The sequence below is a fragment of the Colossoma macropomum genome, unplaced genomic scaffold, assembly GCF_904425465.1.
Source record: "Colossoma macropomum unplaced genomic scaffold, Colossoma_macropomum, whole genome shotgun sequence".
Taxonomy (NCBI): domain Eukaryota; kingdom Metazoa; phylum Chordata; class Actinopteri; order Characiformes; family Serrasalmidae; genus Colossoma; species Colossoma macropomum.
In genome coordinates, this window is record NW_023494794.1 from 22,644,535 (window position 1) to 22,667,204 (window position 22,670).

The 22,670-nt window shown below is 38.1% G+C and overlaps 1 protein-coding gene across 3 annotated transcripts in view; it reads right to left on the reverse strand.

The window, feature by feature from the left end:
• zgc:152816 (uncharacterized protein LOC777712 homolog) overlaps positions 1 to 22,670 on the reverse strand; it is a 29,448-nt gene that overhangs the window by 2,592 nt on the left and 4,186 nt on the right. Inside the window, exons 2-18 of one of the 3 annotated variants that reach the window (XM_036580630.1) lie at positions 19,081 to 19,692; positions 18,041 to 18,102; positions 16,992 to 17,089; positions 15,350 to 15,393; positions 15,034 to 15,150; positions 14,490 to 14,615; positions 13,295 to 13,456; positions 12,566 to 12,687; positions 9,977 to 10,478; positions 8,506 to 8,596; positions 8,325 to 8,341; positions 6,426 to 6,566; positions 5,924 to 6,052; positions 5,163 to 5,291; positions 3,613 to 3,743; positions 1,397 to 1,508; positions 16 to 142 (exon numbers count right to left, since the gene is read on the reverse strand). In XM_036580630.1, the coding sequence (XP_036436523.1) occupies positions 16 to 142; positions 1,397 to 1,508; positions 3,613 to 3,743; positions 5,163 to 5,291; positions 5,924 to 6,052; positions 6,426 to 6,566; positions 8,325 to 8,341; positions 8,506 to 8,596; positions 9,977 to 10,478; positions 12,566 to 12,687; positions 13,295 to 13,456; positions 14,490 to 14,615; positions 15,034 to 15,150; positions 15,350 to 15,393; positions 16,992 to 17,089; positions 18,041 to 18,102; positions 19,081 to 19,644 (2,674 nt within the window). In that variant the 5' untranslated portion in view covers positions 19,645 to 19,692. Of the gene's footprint in view, positions 1 to 15; positions 143 to 1,396; positions 1,509 to 3,612; positions 3,744 to 5,162; positions 5,292 to 5,923; positions 6,053 to 6,425; positions 6,567 to 8,324; positions 8,342 to 8,505; positions 8,597 to 9,976; positions 10,479 to 12,565; positions 12,688 to 13,294; positions 13,457 to 14,489; positions 14,616 to 15,033; positions 15,151 to 15,349; positions 15,394 to 16,991; positions 17,090 to 18,040; positions 18,103 to 19,080; positions 19,701 to 22,670 lie in introns of all 3 variants that reach the window. The other 2 variants (XM_036580628.1, XM_036580629.1) reach the window with 2 other exon arrangements.

The window sequence follows — 22,670 nt, forward strand, 5'->3', positions numbered from 1 at the left end:
CAAAAAGGTTCTTACCCACGGGATTATCGGGTTGGTATGGACCAAGCGGACTCTGGGCTTTCTCCTCCTCCTCTGAGTCTCCTCCCTCGCGCACCGGATCGCCGCCTACACCTTCACAGCTCGACAACGGGCTTTGCCGGTCCTGCACAAACACACAGTGCCATTCATAGATGCAGTTCCATTTCCATCTGAAACAACTCTTCTTCAAGACAAGCTCAAACCAATATTCACCTTTTTACCATGTTAGTTTATGTGGCTGCTCATTTCTCAGAGATCTACTTATTCACATTCATCAAAAACAGTCAAAATCAATTTTACGCGACCATTTTCTAATCTTTATTCCTTACAATTAAACAAACTGTTACTGTTACTGTGCCTTTAAGACTGACATATGTAAACTAACTCTGTTCTGATTGGATGCCTTGTATTGTGCCCAATGGAAAAAAAAAAGCAGTCCAGGCTAAAACACACTTTACAACTTCGGCATGAAAGGGCGGGGCTAAGTGGGCTAAATAGGTAGATAAATGTAAATGCATTGGCTTTTGTGACTTCACAGAAATCGAGAGTTCAAAAATGTGCTGTTTTTTCAGCTTAGTTTCCATAAATGGACTGAGGAGTAAATGGTACATTCACAAACGTTAACAAACTCTTATTATTAAAAAAAAAAAGGGGAAAAAACCTCCGTTTTCGATGATATGGGCTCTCCAGGGTATATTTTGGTTTTTCCACCTGAATTTACATGACCAAATCGTAAGGCAAATTATTCAGTAACTGCATGAAATAAATGTAAATTTTTATTTATTTATTTATTTATTTTTTTTAAAGTTCCCCTCAAATGAACAGAAAATGTGTTTTATGATGATACACATATTGCTATATGCTTACAATTTACTGCTGAAAGCCAAAAATCTTAGACGCTCTATTTTTTTATAAAAATAATTTTTACAGAGCAGATCACTGAAGAGACGCCATCTGTTTACAGTTTATAGCCCAGATTTGTGGAAAAATGGGTCAACTTTCAGTAGACAAAAAAAAATTGTGAGTTCAGCTTCTTTTATTATAAGGGTTTAAAATTACATTACCCATCTATTAGACCGGGAAGAAGACAGTTACAGCTCTCATACGACACCCATTTTTTGAATGTAGCTTATGAAAGTTATGAAGAATATGACGAAGTGCGTTTTGGAACCACCGGTGGTCTCAAGGAGTTAAAGAGGTTAAAATGTTTAGTTACGTCCATGTGTGCGAACACTAGGATCTTCCTATGGTTTGCATTAAACAAATCAAGCAATGCACAACGTTTTTTAAACTAGCAGTGACTCTGTTAACCGGACACAGTCCTACCCACGCATGTTACTAATCTGGCACCAGGGGATGTTTTCAGTGAGTAGTTTACCTCTCTTGTGCTGCTTTTGGACGTCTGGCCATTCTCTCTCCTCTCCTCTCCGTCTCTGGCTGGTTTTATGCCTCTTGTCTCGCACCACCGCTCAAACTTATCCGCAGGGGTCCTGTAGAAAAACACACGGCCAACAGCACGCTTTCAAACAGGCTGTACAAACAGGGAGGCTTCAAAGTGGAGCTTACTGGCAGATACTTCACAGTAAACAGCAAGGCTGTGGACAAAAAAACTGATCAGGAACACCATTGAGTTTAGACTGGTAAAATGATCAGGGCTGGGACTAATAATGGGACTAATAATAATGTTAGCTGACTAACTGCCATATAAATAACTGCAATTAACAAATTGTCAATTTTTTTTTTTGTTTAGTGAATGCATCTATTAAAGTACAAGCCTAAAGTAGTCAAATTGGCTGATTAGCTATACTGCTTTCTGGTTGGTGATGCCTAGCCGCTCCCAACTGACAAGAGCTGGGGCCGGCAACCTAAATGTTAAGAAGAGGCATTATGTCAAATTTCAACAAAAATCAAACCACCCTGAGAGCCACAACATTTCATGTCCATTTTATTGAAGTAATCTCTCACCATTTTGGCTGTAAGTATGTCTCAGTATGTGCTAATGTCCTAGTATATATTAAAAATATAAACGAAAACGACTTGCTTTGCTCTACTTTAAGCTTTAGCTCAGCTATAGCTGCTTTTCTCGCATCTCCGGCAGGAAACTTTTCTGCAAAAGTAGAACAGTTTCTTGTAAAATGTCTCTCAACATTCGACTTTTACGAGGCTGAAGTCAGCTCATTGGTCAGCTTCTTGTTCGAATTTTCCCGTTCCACCTTAAATAGTGCCTGATGCACCAGAATGTAAACCATTTAAGGTGGAACGTGAAAATTAGAACAAGAAGCTGGTGAACGAGAAGCGGATGTCAGCTTCACGACTCTTCAGTTTGACAGAAGGGCAGTAAAAGAGCTTCACGTTGCCGACCGCTGGACAAGAAAAACAGCTTGAGCTCAAATAAACAAACACTACAAGAACTGATTCAATGCGTTTACATTTTGCGTGACATTTGAGGAAATCAAAATTTATGGAAAAAAGCTTTTTCAAAGTTGCCGTGTTTTGCAACGTTTAACAGTTTAAAATACAAAACTATTTTATATTTTATTCTTCTACCCCAATAACAATCTATGGGACAGCAGTTACACCTCAGTTCCACACAATTCTACACAATTCCACACCAGTCATATCACCAAAATGCATTTCAGCTGCAGTTCAACTAACAAACACCTAACATCAGCTCAGCAGCTCAGAAACTGAGCCCAAGAATTAATGAACTCGTAGCAAGGAAAGGATGCTGGGTGTCTAGTTCGAGCATCTGGGGACATTTAAATTTTGAATATTTCAAGTGTCCATATAACAACAAAGTCTACTACAAGTGTCTGTATTTTACTGTTGACTTCTTGCATATTTTGAATAAACAATGTCCAGTCCAGGTCACAGCACAACATGAATTAAAAATGAAATAACAACTTTTTTTCCTTTGGCCCACAGATTTGATGAGATTTTTAATAGGGCCCTTTTACTGGTTGAGTTTGACACCCTTGGTCTATAAACATGATTGGATGGTTGCACCACCTGTCTTTTTAATACTTTTGGAGAAATAAATGCCTAAAATTATTTTTTTTTTGATGAAAATGTATTCACATAAACGTGATACTGTACAAAAAAAGTGATCTGCGTCACGTATTTGGTACATTGTTTAAAAGAAAAATAATGGAATTGGACACAAAAAATTCATTACATGTCACTGATTCAACTGCAAAATAGCTAGTTTTAAATTAAAAATTAAAAAAACTAACAAAACTGATCATTTTGTGCCCAATTTATTGATTTGTATACCTAAAAGTGTGCTTATAATCCTCTATGATATTTCTAAAATTGTAACTTTTTTTCATTACTGTCATCGTTATGTTTACAAAGTACCACAGAAACAAAATGTGCATCAAATAACCAGCAAATAAAGGAGCATGAGAGCAACACTGTACAGCTTAAATCAAATGTGTTCTTTTGAGCTCAATCAACATATGTCTAAAATGTTATATAGCTATTTGTGGGAATCGATGAGTAAACAGGTTATATGAAAATGTTCATGGAGTTTCAAAAATTGGTGCAATATTTTATAAGTGCAGACAGGAAGAGAAGAGTCTTCTTTAAACTTACCACGGTATCAGAGAATCTCCTTTCCTGCACATGGTGATCTTTAGCACAGAGCCGTAAAATTTGAGAGGTCGGTGTGAATATTTGTGGATCATTTTCTCAGCACCTTCCTTTGTCTCCATTTGGATATAACACTGACGGAGAGAAAGAGAGGGAGAGATAAAGAGCGTTTGTTCTGTGAACTTTTTTTTGATCTACTACTGTAAAACTGTGCCCAGTTTTTATATGACACATTATTCCTCAATGCTATATGGGCCATTCAACTGAATTACTTCAAACTATGCTCCCACAGTTTAAAGGTATTTTTTTCAAGGATAATCTTATGATCTTTGAAAACCTGAATAAAGCTAAATATATACATCATTTATTAGGTACTTTCTAAATTTACACTTGTAAAAAAAAATACTTTAAATCTTTTTGCATTTTTTTCTAATGTTGTTAAAAAAAAAAGATCTTTTTGAATTCTTTTATGGAGAAACCGAAAGATTTATTTATCATGAGTTAAATTTTTTATAAAAACTTTAATCAGAAAATGCTGTCCCACATTTTCATATCACTTCCGAAATACAAAGTTTAAGTCTGTATCCTTATTTTAGCCACACCCCTGCGTTATAGCAGGAAGTGAGACTGCATCCCTGACCCTCATGGCCACATGGTGAGCAGTTAGATCTTGTTTTGAAGTAAATGTGCCCCAAAGTCTGAAAATTAGTGTGGAACATTAAGAATTGTCACTACCGAAACATTTGCTGTAATTAAGGAAAGTTTTTGTGTTTTAATAAAAAAATATGATTTTATTTGTGTAACTGTTCAACGATGGGTTTGCTAGTCATGTACTGGTGTTTGAGTTCTGCTTAAAATGAGCTGAAATGGTCACTACCGAACCAAATTTTCTGTAATTAAGTAACTTCTTATTGTTGTAATGAAAAATATGATGATTTTATGTGTGTTCAGCTGTTTGAAGCTGTGTTTGTTGGTCATGCACTGGCTGCAAAACATTTTTTTGGGAGTGACAAAATGGAATGTTCATTTGTTTAATAAAAAACATAACTAAGGTACGGGGTCACTCAAAAGGATTTTAGTCTAAAGTCCAAGTCAGTTAAAAGTCCCAAATGTTGTTTTCATCCCTCACTTTTAACAAATTCAGTAGAATGATCCACACAAAGAGTTTGATTTCCACAATTACTTTGGTGATTTCACGTATGTAACGTATGTGTTGTTGCCCATCTCTTTGTGAAGCACCTAAATGAACACTAATCTACCACTTACCAGAATTGAATTTGAGTTTTATTTCCATATTGTGTATCTTTTCTGCTAAATATCAGCAACTCCTTTTCAGGCAGTGTTGTGACTGAAGGGTAGTTTGGACTCTAACCTATTTACATTTATATTTATGCATTTTCTCTGAACATCAGTGTGCTTTTCTAAGTCACTCTGGATAAGAGTGTCTGCTAGATGCCATAAGTGTAAACGTAGTTCACTGTAATTTCTCTGACAAACTTACCCCTATTCGTATTCCCCTTTACAGCAGTAAACTGACTGCGTGTGTTACTCACCGTTCCATACATCCTGTTGGAGCAGTAAGCTGTGATTTTTCCAAAAGGCTGAGCGAGTCTGAGGAGGGACATGTCCGAGTATTTGAAAGGGGGCAGCATGCTGATAAACAACGATCTTCCACTAGGACCCTACAGTACAGAACACACACAGAACTACAATTAACACACACATATTCATGTTTACATTATCAGGTCAAAAGTATGTGGACACCCCTCCTAATTACTAAGTTTCGGTGTTTCAGCTGCACCCATTGCTAACAGGTGTATAAAATTAAGTACACAGCCTTGCAGTCTCCACAGACGAAGCTTAACAGCAGAATGGGTCGTACTAAAGAGCTCAGTGACTTTAAACATGGCACTATCACAGGATGCCACCATAGCACAAGTCAGTTTGTGAAATATCTGTCCTGCTAGATCTGCCCGTCAACTATAATGCTATTATTGTGAGTGCATCTAGGAGTAAAAACAGCTCAGCCAGAAAGTGGCAGACCACACTAACTCACAGAGTGGGCCTGTCGAGTGCTGCAGTGCGTAAATAATGGCCTATCCTCTGTTGCATCACTCAAAAAATTTCTCCACCTGTATTAGTGATGTGGTTGTGATTCTGTTTGTGTGTGTTTAAAACAGGCTAAAAACACTGTGTATTCCTGGCGGGAATTTGCCAAAGCAGAACGTTTAAAGTGACCAGTGACTTCCAGGGCCAAACTGTGTTCCTTCACTGAAATGTGTGAACGTGCTTAGAAGTCAACTGATCTCCTCACCTCGATTCTGTTGAAGGCCAGGCATATAGACACAGAAACTGGCCGGCCGACAAGTTTGGATTTCTTGCTGTTCTTGTAGAAACTGACCATTTCTTGAGCTTTCTCCACCGTTTCCAGTTCAATCAGAGCCTAAAAGGAGCACGAGGCACACAACACACGCATACACAGATGGCCAGTGAATACATGGGAGCACTTTTGTTTCGGGGTATCCCTAAAAATCACTCTCAGAATTTCTTAAACTTTACAGTATCAAGGCAGTCCTGGACTATTTCGCTACCTTTATATTTAAGCTCACAGTGGAACCCTTTCTGACTGCAGCTTGTAAGGGTTGCATGTCTATGGAATCTGCAGAATCTGAACTAGATGTAGGAATCATTTACACACCTCTGGAATACAGAATTATGCTTTTTAATAATAGAAATGAAAAATCACACAAAAAACTATAACAATATAAATGTACTGGCATGGTCTTCATAGACAAAGTTGGACAATGTAAACGCACCTCATGTCTGTAGTAGGAAATGGCGAAGTTGACCACTTTGCCAAACTGAGTGGCCATCTTGTACAGGGCTTCTCGCACTGCTTTCTTGCGGGCCTCTCTGAACTCCTTCCTGATCGGCCTCACGACAACCACCCTGCTGTCCTAAACACACAAACACAACACTCTGATTACTCAGTGCTTTTCATTCTACAGGTACACACAAATTTAAGCTCAGAACTAGACTAGTCTGAACGAAGGACAACAATTTCAGGCCACTGTAGTAAACATGTGGTAAATAACTCCCCCAGTCGGCTGCATGTATTATTTCAATACACTGTGTGACTTTTTTTATTTATATTTTTATTTGATATAAATAAATTGACTACTGGAAATTATATTCATGCCTGCCATAAACGTTTGTATGTAAACTGTCTTATTTTCTTGTTTTTAACTGTTTCTGGCCCTCAGGGGCTACAGCTGAAAATGAGCTAGTTGTCTAACACTGGAACATTTACCTTTGATTAGCGTTGTTTAATGAGCCTCGTCCATTATAATTACACAGCTGCCTGATTACAGTTATTTAAGCTGAGTGCGTTTATTTACAGTAACTACAATCATTTCACAATAATTTAGATAATACAATCACATTTTGTTGCAGCAAACAGAAAGTGAACTGGGTAAAGCAATAAATGTAAATAAAAGAATGGAGTAAATGCGTTTACTGAGGAAAACTTTTAACTTATTGCAAAATTCATTTACAGCAGAGAGTCTGTTTATTTATTATCTAGGTAATTATCACTAAGTTTGTTAGCATGTGGATCAATGACCTGATGCGTATTTTTTTGTACCCAAGTTCATTACTTTCCTATAAATACTTACATCACATTATTTTACAATACTTCCTTTATATGAAGACATTTTCAGTTCATCAAAGTATTTTTTTCACTCATATAAAAATCTTAATAATATAGTTTGGCAAGATTTACGTTTGAATTCACATGTTGCAAAACAGGGAAGCATTAAAAGTTTTCAACTTGTAGCAAATCCACAAATGTCATGCAGCACTACTGAAAATAAAGGACTTTTATTCTAACAAACATTTAAAACAGAATGGGCAGCATACTGCACCATAAAGAAGAGGCCTTCAAAAGTCAGAAGTTTCACAAATAATGAAAAAATTGTTTTTTGAGTTGTGGTAAGGCCGTTTCAGTTTGGTGGTGCGACCCAGAGAAAACCATGAAAATGTGTCATTATAATGTTTATTTATTTATTTAGTATTACACATTGATTATTATTTTAAAACAGACTTATAACCTTGAGTTCAATGACAAAGGTTTATTCGGGTGTCCAAGAACAAAGTACAAAAAGTACATAACATTTGTGTGTTTTGAATAGTAGTAAATGATGTGTCTTTTACGTATGTCCTGTCGTGCCGTCTGACGTTTTCTAAGTGGTAAAATTGATGAACCTGTTTAAAGTTGAAGCTATACTGTTATAAAACAACTATAAAACAACACAATGAACAGGTTCTTGCAGATACAAAAATCATATTTTCTAATCAAAATATTTAATCGTCATTTAAAGCCTCATTTGTCATTGACCCATGTATGCTTGCAGAGGTAGACTTTTTTGCCTTATGTTTTCGCAGTCAGTAGAAAATTAAAGCTTTGTTTGACTCTACACACGATTCCCGCGTAACTGTATATGCTTGTGTAAGTGTGTGCTTGCAAAAATAGCAAGAAAACAAGACTGCTGATTAGCCAGTTTGGCTGCTTTGGGCATGTACTATAAAAGCTGCATAAACTAAAAAGACAAACTATTAAACGCAACTGTTTATATGACAGTTAATCGTAGACTAAAATTTCCTGATCATGACAGACTTACATGTGGACAAAGTTGAGAGTTTAAATAAATACTTGCCTGCGACTCTGATGTTTCTGAAGAAAAAAAAAAAGAAAACAAATCCGTTAATCATCCAAAAAGGTGAGGATTCACACAGACCAACACGTCATATGGGAACAAAACCATTTAGCATCACTGTGAGCCGAGTGAGTCAGTTTGGCTTAACAGAGCTTCCTGTTTTATTGTGCAAAGCCTGTACCTAACGAGTCTCCTCCAGCTGTGCTGTCCAGTTCATCCAGGGTGACAAAGTCATCCATATTCTCTGGAAAATCCATATCTTCCAGGTCATCCTAAAAAGAAGAAAGCACAGCCACGTTATGTTCACACCCTCCAGAAACAGTAAATTATTGTGGGATTTTTTTTTATAGTACAGAAAGCATGTAGACCAGAGGTTCTCAAATTTTTCCACCTTAATGCCCACCTGTTCATCAATACAAAACATGGAGGCCCACAAAAAAACAAAACTTAAAAGTTTTTGCTTAAAAAAAGTCATTTTGGGAAACAGTGATATGTCTTGCAATATGTGATATTGGTGAGTGGACAACTGAAAGGTCAGGTGTTTCTATAAGTAAAAGGCAAAAAAAATAAATACATAAATAAATAAATAAATTACAAAGCGGCCTTCGTGCACTGTTATTGCGAGGCTTAATCACTTAAATATAAGTCCAAGGACCACCAAGGGTTGCTTCGCGGCCCGCTTGTGTTCCTCAGCCCAGTGATTAAGAAACCCTGCTGTAGACTACAGAAGGGCAATGTGACAATAGTTATTGCTATCAATACAAATAATGTCACAATATGCTTTTCTGACCTTACAATTTGATTTTATTGCGTGTAAGTAATGGCTCTTCTTTCACTTGTTACAGTGACTGTCACAAACTTTTTCCGGAGTTTTAAAAACTAGATTTCCTACTACAGCGCACCAGTAAACAGGAACAATCTTAAAACTAACCTTGTTTGTTAGCAGTTTTAAGATTTTCATTTCCAATCAGTTGTCCAGGTTGTTTTTTAGTTTGGTACTTAATTTGGTATTATTGTATTCGTAAACAAAAACTGGCCAACTGCATGTTTCATTACACACAAAACATAATTATGCTGTTTAACTGGATTATATTCAGCACTTCCTACAAACAAATGTCCTTTAAAACGTGCTTTACAGACAATGTGTACTTAAAAATAATCAAATCAGGGTGAAATCTGAATTTTCGTAACGTCATAAAATACGTCATTTCAGAGGGTTTTAAAAGATCTGTTTAATATCTATAAAAATAAAAATGGCCCATATCCTACATTTTCCTCTCTTATGTTACAGTGCCTGTAAAACTGGTATATGTAAATGAGCACTGTTGTGATTGGCTGCCCTGCACTGAGCATTTAAAAAGCAGTCCAGGCTGAAACACTACTTATAACTTCAGCATGAATTCAAAATAGGCCAGAAAATTCTCTTTGAATAAACAGTAAGTTTACTGGTGACCAAGTATGTAATTTTGGTCTTTCTGTAATTGTAGTCAGGTTTTGTGTGGGGCCTTTTTTTTAGCATAAAGGGTTTCACGAACTTCATTAATACTAATTTAAGCATTATCAAATACTGTGATGTCATGATATATTTGGAAAATGTTATAATATTGAGAGAGGTCATTGCACAAACATATGAAGCAACATCATGATCACACCTGCTCCTCCGTATCCTCCTCGGATCCTTTGTCTCTTTTACTCTCTTCTCTTTCAGCTGGCGCTCGCTCCTCCTCTCCCTGCTTCTCCTCTTTAGGGTCCGTCTCCTCTCCTCCGACTTCCTTCTGCTCCACCTCTTCCGTCGTCGTGTCAGCGCCCTCCGCAGCCTCTGCGTCCACCGGACCCGGATCGTCCTTCAGCTGAGCGCTGTCTTCATTCTCCACCTGTTCCTCAGTCTTCTCCACCTCCTCTCCCTCTCTCTTTTCCTTCTCCTTTTCCTTGTCTTGCTCTCCTTCCTCTCCCTCCTTCTCTTTCTCCTTCTCCTGCTTCGGCTCGGCGGTGGAAGGCTCTTTGCTGGAGCTTTTGCTCTTCTCCTTGTCCTTGCTGCTGGACTGGGAGGTGCTCTTGGAGGAGGTGGATTCGTTTTTCTGTCTGCTGCTGCTGCTGCTGTGGCTCTTGCTGGACTCGGACTTTTTAGACGAAGAATGTTCAGGACTGCTGTCACTGGAATTACAAACAGGAATCTTGGAATTACACAAAGAAGTCTTAACTGCAAAATCAAAATTTTATTTACAGTGCTTAAAACTGATTTCACTGCAGCCCTACAGGGTATAAATTAAAACTTGCAACACTTGCAACTCTTTGAAAACGAAATGATTGCTATTTCAAAATAAAAACAATTAACATTGTGCTTCAAGTGTTTTATAGTAAAAAAAATTGTTCTATACAGAACCATGAACACTAAGAGAACTCTGCATGATTAAAGGCTTCCTTGCATCATGAAAGGGTTCTTTGGATTGATGAAAAATGTGCATGAATGAGCTACAGATGATTTTATACAGAATCTTTTGGAAAATGGTTCTATATAGCACCCAAAAGCATTCTTGTATTGTTACAATCTTGACACCGCAATAATACAAGAACACTTTAGGGTGCTATATAGACCCATTTTCAAAAAGGTTCTATACATAAATCTATCTACAGAACATTCTCCACCATGTCTGAAGAACGCTTTAATCATGCAAAGGGTTCTTTGAGTGTTCATGGTTCTGTATAGAACCATTTTCTTTACTAAAGAGCCCCTGAAGCACCTTTTTTTCTTTTTTTTTAAGAGTGCAGTAACAGCAAGTTCAGAAGCATTACACACAAGCACATAAACTACAGAAGTAACCAAAGCAATGCAGCACTGACTGGTCAGCCCGCTTATTTATGCAACCATGCAACATAAATCTAACTGGCTCACAGTTTACATGTTCAGCAATCAGCTTAGCCAGAACAGAAAATTCTGTAACTGCTGCACCACACTATGGGTCCACTAGAGGGAGCCCACTATCAATAGTGCAGTTGAATCTTTAAATACTAAGGAATTCTCATGTAAAGGTTTATATTTCCTCATCCCATGCATATTAAAACTCTGGCAACAAGCAAAACATCTAAACAAATATCTGTGCTAACCAGCAGGAGTCAACAGTAGTTTATATTTTAGTATGTCAAACTTCATGAACTTAACTGGCTCGCATTCACAAAAGTAATTGCTCTTTTAAGCCGGGCCTACACTACATGACAAATTTTCACAGTCTGAAGCGATTTTCCAGGTTGAGAGCTCGTTCGGAAGCAAATGATGGCGTGGATGATCTGGTAGTGTGAGACGAGAAACAAGTGAATCTTTAGCCCCCTGATCGAACTCTGAAGTGATCACAGACCCTCTGATATTATCAGACCTGTCTGATATTTATGACTCAAAATGTTCACGAGTCCTGCAGCGTGAGAGAGTCAGAGATTTACTCAACGAGTGATTCAAACGACAGCCAATCAGAGAGCTAGAAGAGCGGAGAAAAAGGCAAAGAGACGAGCATACACACCACCTGAACAGCAGAGTGGAGACAGAGGAGCTGCGTGTAAAACACAGGCACATTAGAGCCGATATCATGTTTGTAATGTTTATAATGTTGGATCCAGACGTCAAAACACTCTCTGTACAATTTCAGCTCTGCTGCCAGTTTGTAGTGAAATATTTCTCCAGCTCTCACTGTAATATCAGCGTTTCTCACCACATATTCATCTCCAGTTTACACTTTCGCTGCACATAAAAGCAAACAGGTCCAGTAAATTTGGCTTTGTTTGTGTCATGTGATCTGAGGAGATCTGGGAGTTTAAGTTCTTATTTGTAGCCCAAACTTGATATGTTTTATACTCTCTCTTTGCCTTGTGGTCTAGTGTGACCGCCCTCATCACAAAAAGACAAGACATTCTGCGAGAAACTGACGTTAAGTTTGTGATACTCTCCGTTTTGGAAATCTGTAAGATCTTAAAAGTTGTGTAGTGAACGCCCAGCCTCAAGACTTACTAATAACATCTCAATCAGTTTGTGTTGCTTTCAATGTACCTCCTGAATAATTAGCCTCAAGTGTGTATGATGTTTAAGGGGTTAAGAAATGTCTTGTGTGGTAAACCATCACATTGTTTCTCTTCAGTGAAGTTCTTGTTAAATCCCATGTATTTCAGGCCATACTTTATGCTAATTAGAATAATTTCATTATATTTTCTCAGGGATGGAGTAGTCCAATCAGAAGCACACAGACAAGACTTACCGTAAACTGGACAGTGAGGACAGGGACACTTTGATGCTCTTGTCTTGAATCCTCAGTGGGTTGGTGTGGTAATACTTCACCATGATATCTGCATCCCGCCAATCCACCATCTCAATCAGAGCCTAGGTGCAATAAAAAAACACGCAAGAGGGGAGATGATCACTGATCTCCATGTCTAATTGAATCTCGTATATTGGAACTAATAATGGATGTGCTAACCAGGGAGATCTCAACCTTTTCCTCCACAAGATCCACCTATTTACCACTAGAAGCCACAAAGGCCCATGGGAAAACCAAAAAATGCATTTTGTTTCTAGAGTTAAGAGGCAAAAAACAGAGGAAGTGGCTTTGCGTGTCGTTTTCACATGGCTTGTATTAATATTGTTAACCATTTTATACTGCTTTCCTTTCACTAAGTCAATTATTTTTTCTCAGATTTTAATGACAAAAGTGCTATTACCAGACCACTGGCTCCTCCTCAGCATAGGCCTAAGGACCACTAGAGGCTGCTCTGTGGCCCACCTGTGGTCCACAGTCCAGTGGTTGAGAAACCCTGTGTTAACTTACTTAAACTTCTGTATCTGACTGTTTATGAGATGTGAATTAGAGAGGTGTGATGTGAAAAATGTAATGTAAAAGATTCTGTTTCGATTAAAGTTGTTTTCTCCAAGCAAAGAACCGTTTCCGAACTTTTATCTGTGAGAATGTAAATTCTACTGAAGCGCTCACTTTGTCTTCAGTGAACTTCGACTGGCGCACGCCCCCGAACATGCCGGCTATCTCCAGAACCTCGTCTTCAGTCTCCTTCCCTGAAGGCAACCGTGAGAAACAGACCACCGACTGAGACGACGGCTTCAGACGTTTTGCTCCGGGCTCGTAAACTTCAGGTGGCTAAAAAAAAGAAAAAAAAAAAAGACATATAAAATAAATATGTAAAAAGAAATATAAATTCATATAAAGAAAAATGAGCACAGACAAATATATCAACCTTGCATCATTCACATGTAAACCATGTGGGTATATAACATCGCACTTTCAGTAAAATTTGATTTTAGTTCAAATATAAAGGAAAATATTTGATAAATAACATAGAAAACTGATAAATAAATTGAAACTTTGTTTTTATGAAGTCCGGGTTGAAACACACAACTTCATTGTTGGATAGGACTAAACCACTGGTGCCTGAAAAAGGCAGATAAGCATTAATAAGGTTGCTTTTTGTGACATCACAAAAACGGGACAGTTTTACAGCTTGTATGCTGTTTGTTTTGTACATTAATCAAAACGGTTTCTGTCTGTTTAGCATTTATAAAATTGTAATTTTTGTTCCTTTGGCACAATCCTAAAAAAAAAAAAAAAATCCACAAAGAGTTCCATAATAATCGATAACATTATCTAACATTGTGATAACTGTTACAGTGCACTGTTACATCCACTAGAGGGAGCTCTTTATCAGTAGTGCAGCTGATCTTTAAACAGGCTCTAGATTATGTTAATGCACTCTCACTTAAAGGGGTATATTTCCTCCCCCTACACACAAACCCTGCAAAACAAGCAAACACACACACTTCTGGACAAACAAACATCCACACTGGCCAGTAGGGGTCAGTATTATCTTGTTTTTAGTATCATATTTTAGTGGGGTTTTTTTAGTGCTGCACAAAAACATTTATTACTGTATTGCAATAATATTATTGTATTATTGTATTGTATTGTATTATAATATTGTATTATTGTATTGCTGCAATTTCTGGAGAATATGCTAAAAAGTGTATTTAATGAGGGGGATCAAAGTAAAAGCATTTCTTTTCTTACTGTTATGGTTGCTATTCTTATTACTATAATAAAAAGTATTATCAATAATAAACTACATTTATAAAAACCTGTCTCCAAGCATGACAGGCTACCTGGGGCTTTAACTTACATGAATAACCTCCACAGTTGGAGATAAGCAGAGGCTGATTCGCTGGCCCTTGATGAAGGCGGGTTTAGTCTGGTAGTGATTGACCATGTTCTTTGCTTCTCCGTGAGAGCTGAACTCCAGGAAGCCCTGTAACACAGCAAGGACACAGAGATAACCATAACAACCTAATTTGTGCTTCATCACAGATAGGAGTCTTTAAATGTTTGACAGTTACGGCATGTAAAAATCAGAATCAGAATCAAGCTTTATTTACAGGAGCTCACAGTGCACAGTATTAGACAAACATTTACATGTAATGAATAAAATAAAATAAAATGAAAATAAAATAAAACAAAATAAAAATAAAAAAATAAAATAAAATAAAATATGCTTTCTTACCATCACTCACTCACACTCACTCACACACACACAGTCATACCTGTAACCTTTATATTGTGCAAAAAATCTTTTCTATAGTAGATTCTATAGTAAAAATGAATACAGCGTTATTAGCTTTGACAACTATATTATTTTAATTATATACTATGTACACTTGCATTATTACCTTGAAAGGAAATATCAGATGCTTCACAATGGTTCCAAACGGTTTGCCCAGGGCCAGCATATCGGCCACAGCAACACAGCCCATCGGAAATTTGGCAACCACCACCCTCGTGAAGGGCTAGTATCCACACAGACACAAAAAAAAATTAGCAGAGTAAAACAGGAGAACAGGAGAGTTAAAAATGTGCATAAATTACCCACTAATCACTGCCGATTGAGAAGGAACTTTTAATTGTTTGATTTCTTAAATCGAGTAATGGTGACAGACCTAGACTTATCCCAAATGACTATAATACAACTTCGTACAGTTCATTTACCATATAATGAGGAAAATGACGGTCGGAAGGCGAGGACAGATCTCCTAAAGGAGGAATAAACGACAGATGTTACATCATCATCATATTAACAACAATCCTCAATGCAAACTAATCATCTGACGCCCTTAATAGAAGAGAACAAGGCAGATAAGAGAAATGTGTTATAAACATCCACAAGATGTATGAAATGCTGTTAAATTAACCCTTCGAGGTTGCAGTTAAGCTGATGTGCAAAGCTTTCAGGGTCCCTTTATCAATTGAGACGACTGATTCCCTTCACCACTCTTACCATTGTTTCTTCAGTAACACTTTACTGAAGGGCTGTATTCGTAAGGCTACACTTTACCTACATTAGCCTTTCATGACAAATGACATTATCCTACATGAACTTCTATAAAGGCTCTTTCCAATAAGAGTCATAAAGGCTGCCTTTCTTCATTTCAACGTCATTCCACCTAAAGATGGATGGATAGAATATAGAATGGCATATAAGACAGATTTGTTGTATTTACACGATATTAGGCACTAAGTGGTATGAGGTGGCCTAAAAGCACAATGAGTATAGACATAACTAGGAGTTGCAGCAGTAGTACAGTGTAAAGTGCACAGTGTCAAAATAGACAGTAGTGGAAAATATGACTACAACTGTATGTGTCAGTTGTGATGAAAGGCTTATGTAGGTGTTATGTAGTCTTATGAGCACTTCCCTTCAGGAAAGTGTGACATTCTTTGACTCATTCTTTGTAAAAAAAAACAAATAAATAAATAAATACTCTAAAAAAATAAATAAATAAATAAATAATACATGTAGCACAATAAAACAGAGGTGAACATGTTTAGACAGGGCAGATTCTAAACTTTCAATCCAAAACATACTGTGTTTGTAAGTAGGAGTGTTTTTTTTTTTTATTATTATTATGACTTGAATTTGATAGGAAGCTGTCGATGTGTGTACAGCCTATCTTTAACAATTCAGCTTCAGTTTTCTTGTATTTAACGTTTCCCCCCTAAGGTCCACTTATGTTTGTGTGGTCATAATTCATTTTCACATGAACATTTTCCAACCTCTCTTTAACTCTTTAGATGAAACATTTTTTTATTGTTGTTACTTCCAGACTGATATATGTAAATGAGCTGTTCTAAATGGCTGCCCTGCCCTGCATCTTATTAAAAAAAGCAGTCCAAGCTGAAACACTCCATATCACTTATTTGTGAATAAGTGGGGCTTAAATTGCTTAAAAAGGCTGAGTGATGTATGTAAACAGACTGGTTTTTGTGTTATCACAGAAACAATGACTTCAAAACAGGCTATTTTTGCAGCTTAGTTTTCATATATGGACTGTATGGGCTGAGGAGTAAATGGTATGTTTACACCAAGTCTTTTACTGAAAGAGAACAGAGTAAGAAAAATTCAGTTTTCGCAATATGGGCCCTTTAAGGAAAAGATCACAATAACTACAGTTTGCCCAGGGCCAACATATCACAGCAACACAGCCCACTGGAGATTTGGGAAACACACCCCTGTGAAGGGGTGTTAAACAAATTTAACACCGTGTACTATCATGTCAATAAGTTTGGGAAAATAAACTATATTCTGCCCTAAAACTCAAGGAGGATGAAAGCATGTGGAGAGGTTCCATACCTGTGCACCTTTCAGAACTGTAGGACCTTTTACTGGGCAAAGAGGAGCGAGAACTTCGCCGGGAAGAGTAGGAGTCATCTTCTGAATATGGGCTGGAGCTAGAGTGACAGGAACATACAGTGGCAGGGGTGAGTGATTTGCTGATATTGTCACCATCATGATAAATTATGTCACGATTCGCCATAAACAACTGTATACTGTAACTGTATATACTGTTTGGTAACAAGTAGCTGATGTGAAGCTGATTATCAGCTTATTATGGCATCAACTTATTTTTTTCATTTATTTATATCAATTGTTTGTTTTTCCCTCCTTTTCCTCCTGAAATCTTTTATTTTTGCAAAAAAAAAAACTAACATGGCACTCAGTTTTTTTATTGTAGCACTGCTGTTTTGCCACCTCATTTTGTTAGTTCCAACATGTTTGCTCAGAAAACTTGAAACATTGTGATCCACGTTGTGTATAGTGACTGCAAAATGACTAAGTATTGTTAACATTCTTGCCCTATCGCCCACCCTTATATGCTGCTTGTATGCAGAGGCAATTTCAATGGGGCATCACTTCTATTCATTTCTGAACACCAACTAACAATCAAAACTAAAATCTGGCAATTAAACGTAGCCATCCAGCATGCTTCAATAACCAAAACATGTGAATAAGAATGAATAAGAACAAGAGCCGGTACATCCTTTAACTGGGACTAAATAAAAAAAAAAAAACATTTGCATCAGTAAAACTTAAATACTGCTTAAGGAAACAGCTTATTACACATCAAGAATCATAAATCTTTCCCATCATGGTTCATGCTGCATATATGCTGCCACTTATGCTTCTGTTTATTTATTTTTCAGGTGTGTAAATTGTTATCCCGCCTTCCACCCAGTGACTGCTGGGATAGGCTCCAGCTCCCTCTGTGACCCAGAAGGATAAGGGCTTAGAAAATGTGTGTGTGTGTGTGTGTGTGTGTGTGTGTGCGCAAAGTGTTGAAGCTGAAAACTAACTAAATAAATATCGCTGAATAAAACAGAACACTGCAACTGGAAACTTACAAACGCATGAATTCTCTTCGTGCGTCCATGTGCCGGACACCCCGAAGATGACCACTCCATGCCTGTTAATTTAAGATTACAAAACACAACACTAACCATCAACACAGATTCTGTTATGAAGGAGTCCCTTTACTAGTGTAACTTCAACAACAAACTTCATAATTTATACAGACTTCACACAGCAGATTTTTTATGCTACTGTAAATTATTAGAAGAAACTGAGCAAACAGTATTTTGGCAAAGATCTTCCATGTTGGAAGTGACATGGGCCAGGACAGGTGTTATCTGAAATCTCTGGTTTGGCAAATTTCCTCGAAGTTGCAAGCAAATAATACTTTTCAAGGAAGACAGGAAAGCTCTGTGAATATTTCCTCTCACTAGGGTCTCTCTGGGTTCGAGTGGGACTGGAAGGGGGAGTTCAGAGTGTAAGAGTATATATACCAATATTTTACACACACACACACACACACACACACATATATATACACATATATACACATATACATACATACATACATACATACATGTACACACACACACACACACACACACATATATATATATATACGTATACATACATATATGTACACACACAGACACACACACAGACACACACACGCACAAAAACACTAAAGACCTGTACACTCAAGTTCCTCACTCACAGGACTACAGAAATTACATGAATAACTGGGTAATCTGCAGTAGTTAGTGGCAGATCATTTATAGCGATTATTTAATAACTTATAGTTGTTACTGAATAATTCATAGACGATACTGGATAATTCATAGTAGTTACTGAATAACTGAGCAGTTACATAATTATAGTTACATGATAATTTAGTAGTTACATAAAAATTTCAATCAATTACAGACTAATTTATAGTAATTTGCCATATAATTCATTGTAGTTTTATATATCATAACGGTTATGTAATAACTCATAGTAGTTACTGAATAATTCAGAGCAGTTACTGAATCATTCGCAGTAGTTGGCCTTCTACCGTCGGTTCATTGATTTTAATCTTGCAGATGGTACAGACGTGGGGAAAGACGGCGGGGTCGTCGTCGAGCTCCATTTCCAAACTGTCCCCCGTCTGACGCTCTCTCGATGACTTCCTATGCCTGGAGTCCCTCCTTCCTGCTGGACCCGACCGCTCTGTCCTCCGATAATTGTCGCCCTTCCCGTGATGCTCGTGGTCGTGGTTGGAGGCATGGCCTTCGGAGCGCCGCGACAAACTGGAGGAGGGCGGGCTTCCCCGTTTCTCTTTGCTTTTCTCAGGAGGCTCCTGATTGGCCCGTCTAGGCTCCTCCTCCGGTTGCTTGGGTGCAGTCTGTGCTTTGTCTGTGCAGTCCGCATCGGTGGTGGCGGTGGTGGTGGTGGCGGCAGCGGCAGCGTCTGGGGCGGTGGAGGAGGGTTGCTTTTCGGCCCGTTTGGCTTTGAGCTGCATGATGAGATATGGCAAAGTCTCTACACTGATTTCATTCTCGGGGATCTTGGCCAGCGCCTCCACGTCCTCCGGAGAGAGACCCAGAGCGGCGTACAGACTCTGGGCGTTCATGGCCGTCGCGGCATCACCAGCACCTCCCTCTGAAGACTCCATCATCAAACAGTGTCCAGAGGAGGCCAAAGTGGAGAGGAAATCCTCTCACAGCTGCTAATCTTGCAGAAAAGAAAAAAGAAAAAGTAGAATAAGTGATCAACAGTAAGAGCGAACAGAAATCCACCATCATGATACTCAAAGGCATTTTCCCAATATAGATCATGTTATTTAGTTTTTTCTGAATGGACAAAATGCATCAATGAGAACAAGACAAAATGAAAAACTATGAAGAAAATGTTTATTGGTACCATTTTAGAATTGGACTAACCTTCTAAAGGGTTTGGTTTATTAATGGTTAATAAATAAGTCATAAACACCTTAAAAATCATTAATACGCTACTACAACACCTAAATAAAGAGGGTAACAGTGACTTGCTGTAAGCCCACATTTATCTATAATATTAATTCTTTATATAGATCTTGCTTGTTAATGATCTTTTTTTGTCTTCTCCATCAGCCAGTATTCAGTTAGCTTCATCATATTTTCATTTTCATCACATATAACGGCTCCCTTTTGTCCTTTGTTTTTAATGTGTATTTGTAATTTTAAAGAGGTTAAAAACCTTATTAATGACCTCTAATGAACTACTTTACACCATTTAAACCCTTTGTAAGGTTGGCCTTAGTTTAATGCTGCAGTAGGTAAACTGTGTAAAAATAATCTGTAATATTTGCTAAAACTGTCACTAAGGCTGCGTTTACACAGCAGGTAAAAGTGGCCCAAATCCGATCCTTTTCCTCAAATGTGATACATATCCGATCTGCGGCAATGCGACTCTGTCTGAACAGCCAGATCGGAATTTATGCAACTTTTACGTCAGTCCAACTCGAAATTCGCCATAATTTCACGCTGCTGAAATTCATAAACAGTCAACCACTGAAACTTTATAATCGCTCCTGTGATGCTGGTGAAGACGAAACTGAAAGCTCCGGGAGCGACAGGCGTTCACTGGCCGTCATGATTGTTTAACTCTGGATGAGCCACGTGAAGCGTTGTTCTTTTGCACATGCAGGTCGGTTTAGGAGCTGATCTGCTCAGACTGATATCGCATACAGATCACATTTAAAAGATAATGTGAACAGCCAAACAAAAAAAATTGGATTTGGGCCACTTTTACCCGCTGTGTAAACATAGTCTATGTCCTGACAGTAGTACATGAGACAGACAATCTGTGGAAAAAAAACAAGCCTCTGGCTCAAACTAGAGCTCCTAATGCCATTCACAAGTATCCCCTACACCTGAATCAAAACAACCAATCAGAACCAGGAGGAGCGCCTGACGGAGTGTTAATCACTGCCCGTGCAGGCAGTAGCCCCTCCCTCGCGCATTGTGTCAGGAAACGCCAAAGCAATGTTGATAAACCACCAACAGCAAGTAAAATACTGCCCATTCCTCCTTTACCAACAACAGCATAGACGACAAAGACAAGTAAACAGAAAAAGACAAATAAAGGAAAGCAAGCTAAAGAATTAGACAGAGCCTGAGATAAAACGAGGGTAAAAAACAGAGTTGCTTTTCAGAGGTGGAGGGAGCTACGGGTCCTGAAAGGCTTCAAATCCAATGCCGAATTAGCCACATTTCTGCTTGATTTATGTTTTATTTGATTTTCGGAAAAAATTACCCCCAAAGCTAAGATGCTGTAATGGTTAGAGTAACACTCTATCATCGGTCTATCATTAGTCATAGCTAGTTTGCTTTCAATGCTATGGCTACTGGTTAGCGTTGTTTTATTTGAAAGTTGCCAAAAATATCTTTGGAAAGTGCCCAGGCAGTCGTACCGGTTTGGTGTTGGTCCTGATATTTATGTGTGCCTGTGCTCTCCCAGCTAAATGTTCTCATTAGTGCTTTACTGCCTATTTAGCACTATTGACAACTGTTTTTGTTAACAAACATAAGCTCTGAAATAAGTCTGAGCCACCTTCTCTGCGGGGAGGAGCTTTGGAGGTGGGGCTGGAGTGCAGCGGAGAGGGAGGGGGAGGGACCTAGAAGATGTAATCATTAAAATTTTCAAGCTAAAACAACTATTCTCAACCCAACCTATTGCAGCTTTAAAGTGGCGCTGCTTTTTCTGCAAAAGTAAACTTTTTAAGAAGAAACTGTGGACAACAGTAGACAAAAATAAATATAATAAGATGATGTCATAACAGGCTGCCACCCAATCAGCTACTTGTTACTATGCAGTTACTGTAGATGAGTCGGACCAATCAGATCCAACCAAACCTCCACGTGTTGTGACATCACAACCACAACTTACTGGCAGTCTGGCTCACTACATTCAGAGGTCAAGGCTCAAGCAGAAAAGGTGGAAATGCTGGTCTTCTCCAAAAAAAACAGGCCTGAACGTTCATTTACAGAAAATAATCGCAATTTAAATTTTAGTTGCAATATTAGACAGAAAAGTCGCGATTAGATATTTTTCCCTCATCGTTCAGCCCTAATTTACACTGGTTGTTGTTGTTGTTTAGAGACTCTATAATTAGTCTAAATCTGTACTTTTTGCAGATGTTCAGTGTTCAAAAAGTGCTGACTTTACCCATCATACTCAGAAAAGAGTACCGTACAGTGACGTAACATCACAATAAGTATTAAACATCGTCACATTGCCCACCTCTCACTAACAAACACTGTCCATTTATAGCTGCTGTTGAAAGCATGAAGGGAACAGCAAAGCTTTACTGACACACCTCCCTCTCCAAGCCAGAGTAGCTTTCTAACATTAACAGTTTTCTAATATTAGTCTCTAAGCACAAGTCTTCCACAGCAACAGTAAAGGTATTGGCTCTGCTCTACTACACATAACAGTTTGTCTTGCCCGTTTGACAGATGGCACAATTATCAAAGCTTAAATCCATGAGTCAAAAGGTAAACTTGATAATTAAGTAGAGCTGCATTTCACAGCCCTGTTTCCTCAGACAGCCCAGAAATGAGATACTGTACTGAGCAAAAGTTCTAGGCAGCCAAGAAATGTGTTTTAAAAACTATTTATCTCAGCAGTCTGGGTGTTTTTTCCAGTAAAAACATCACAACA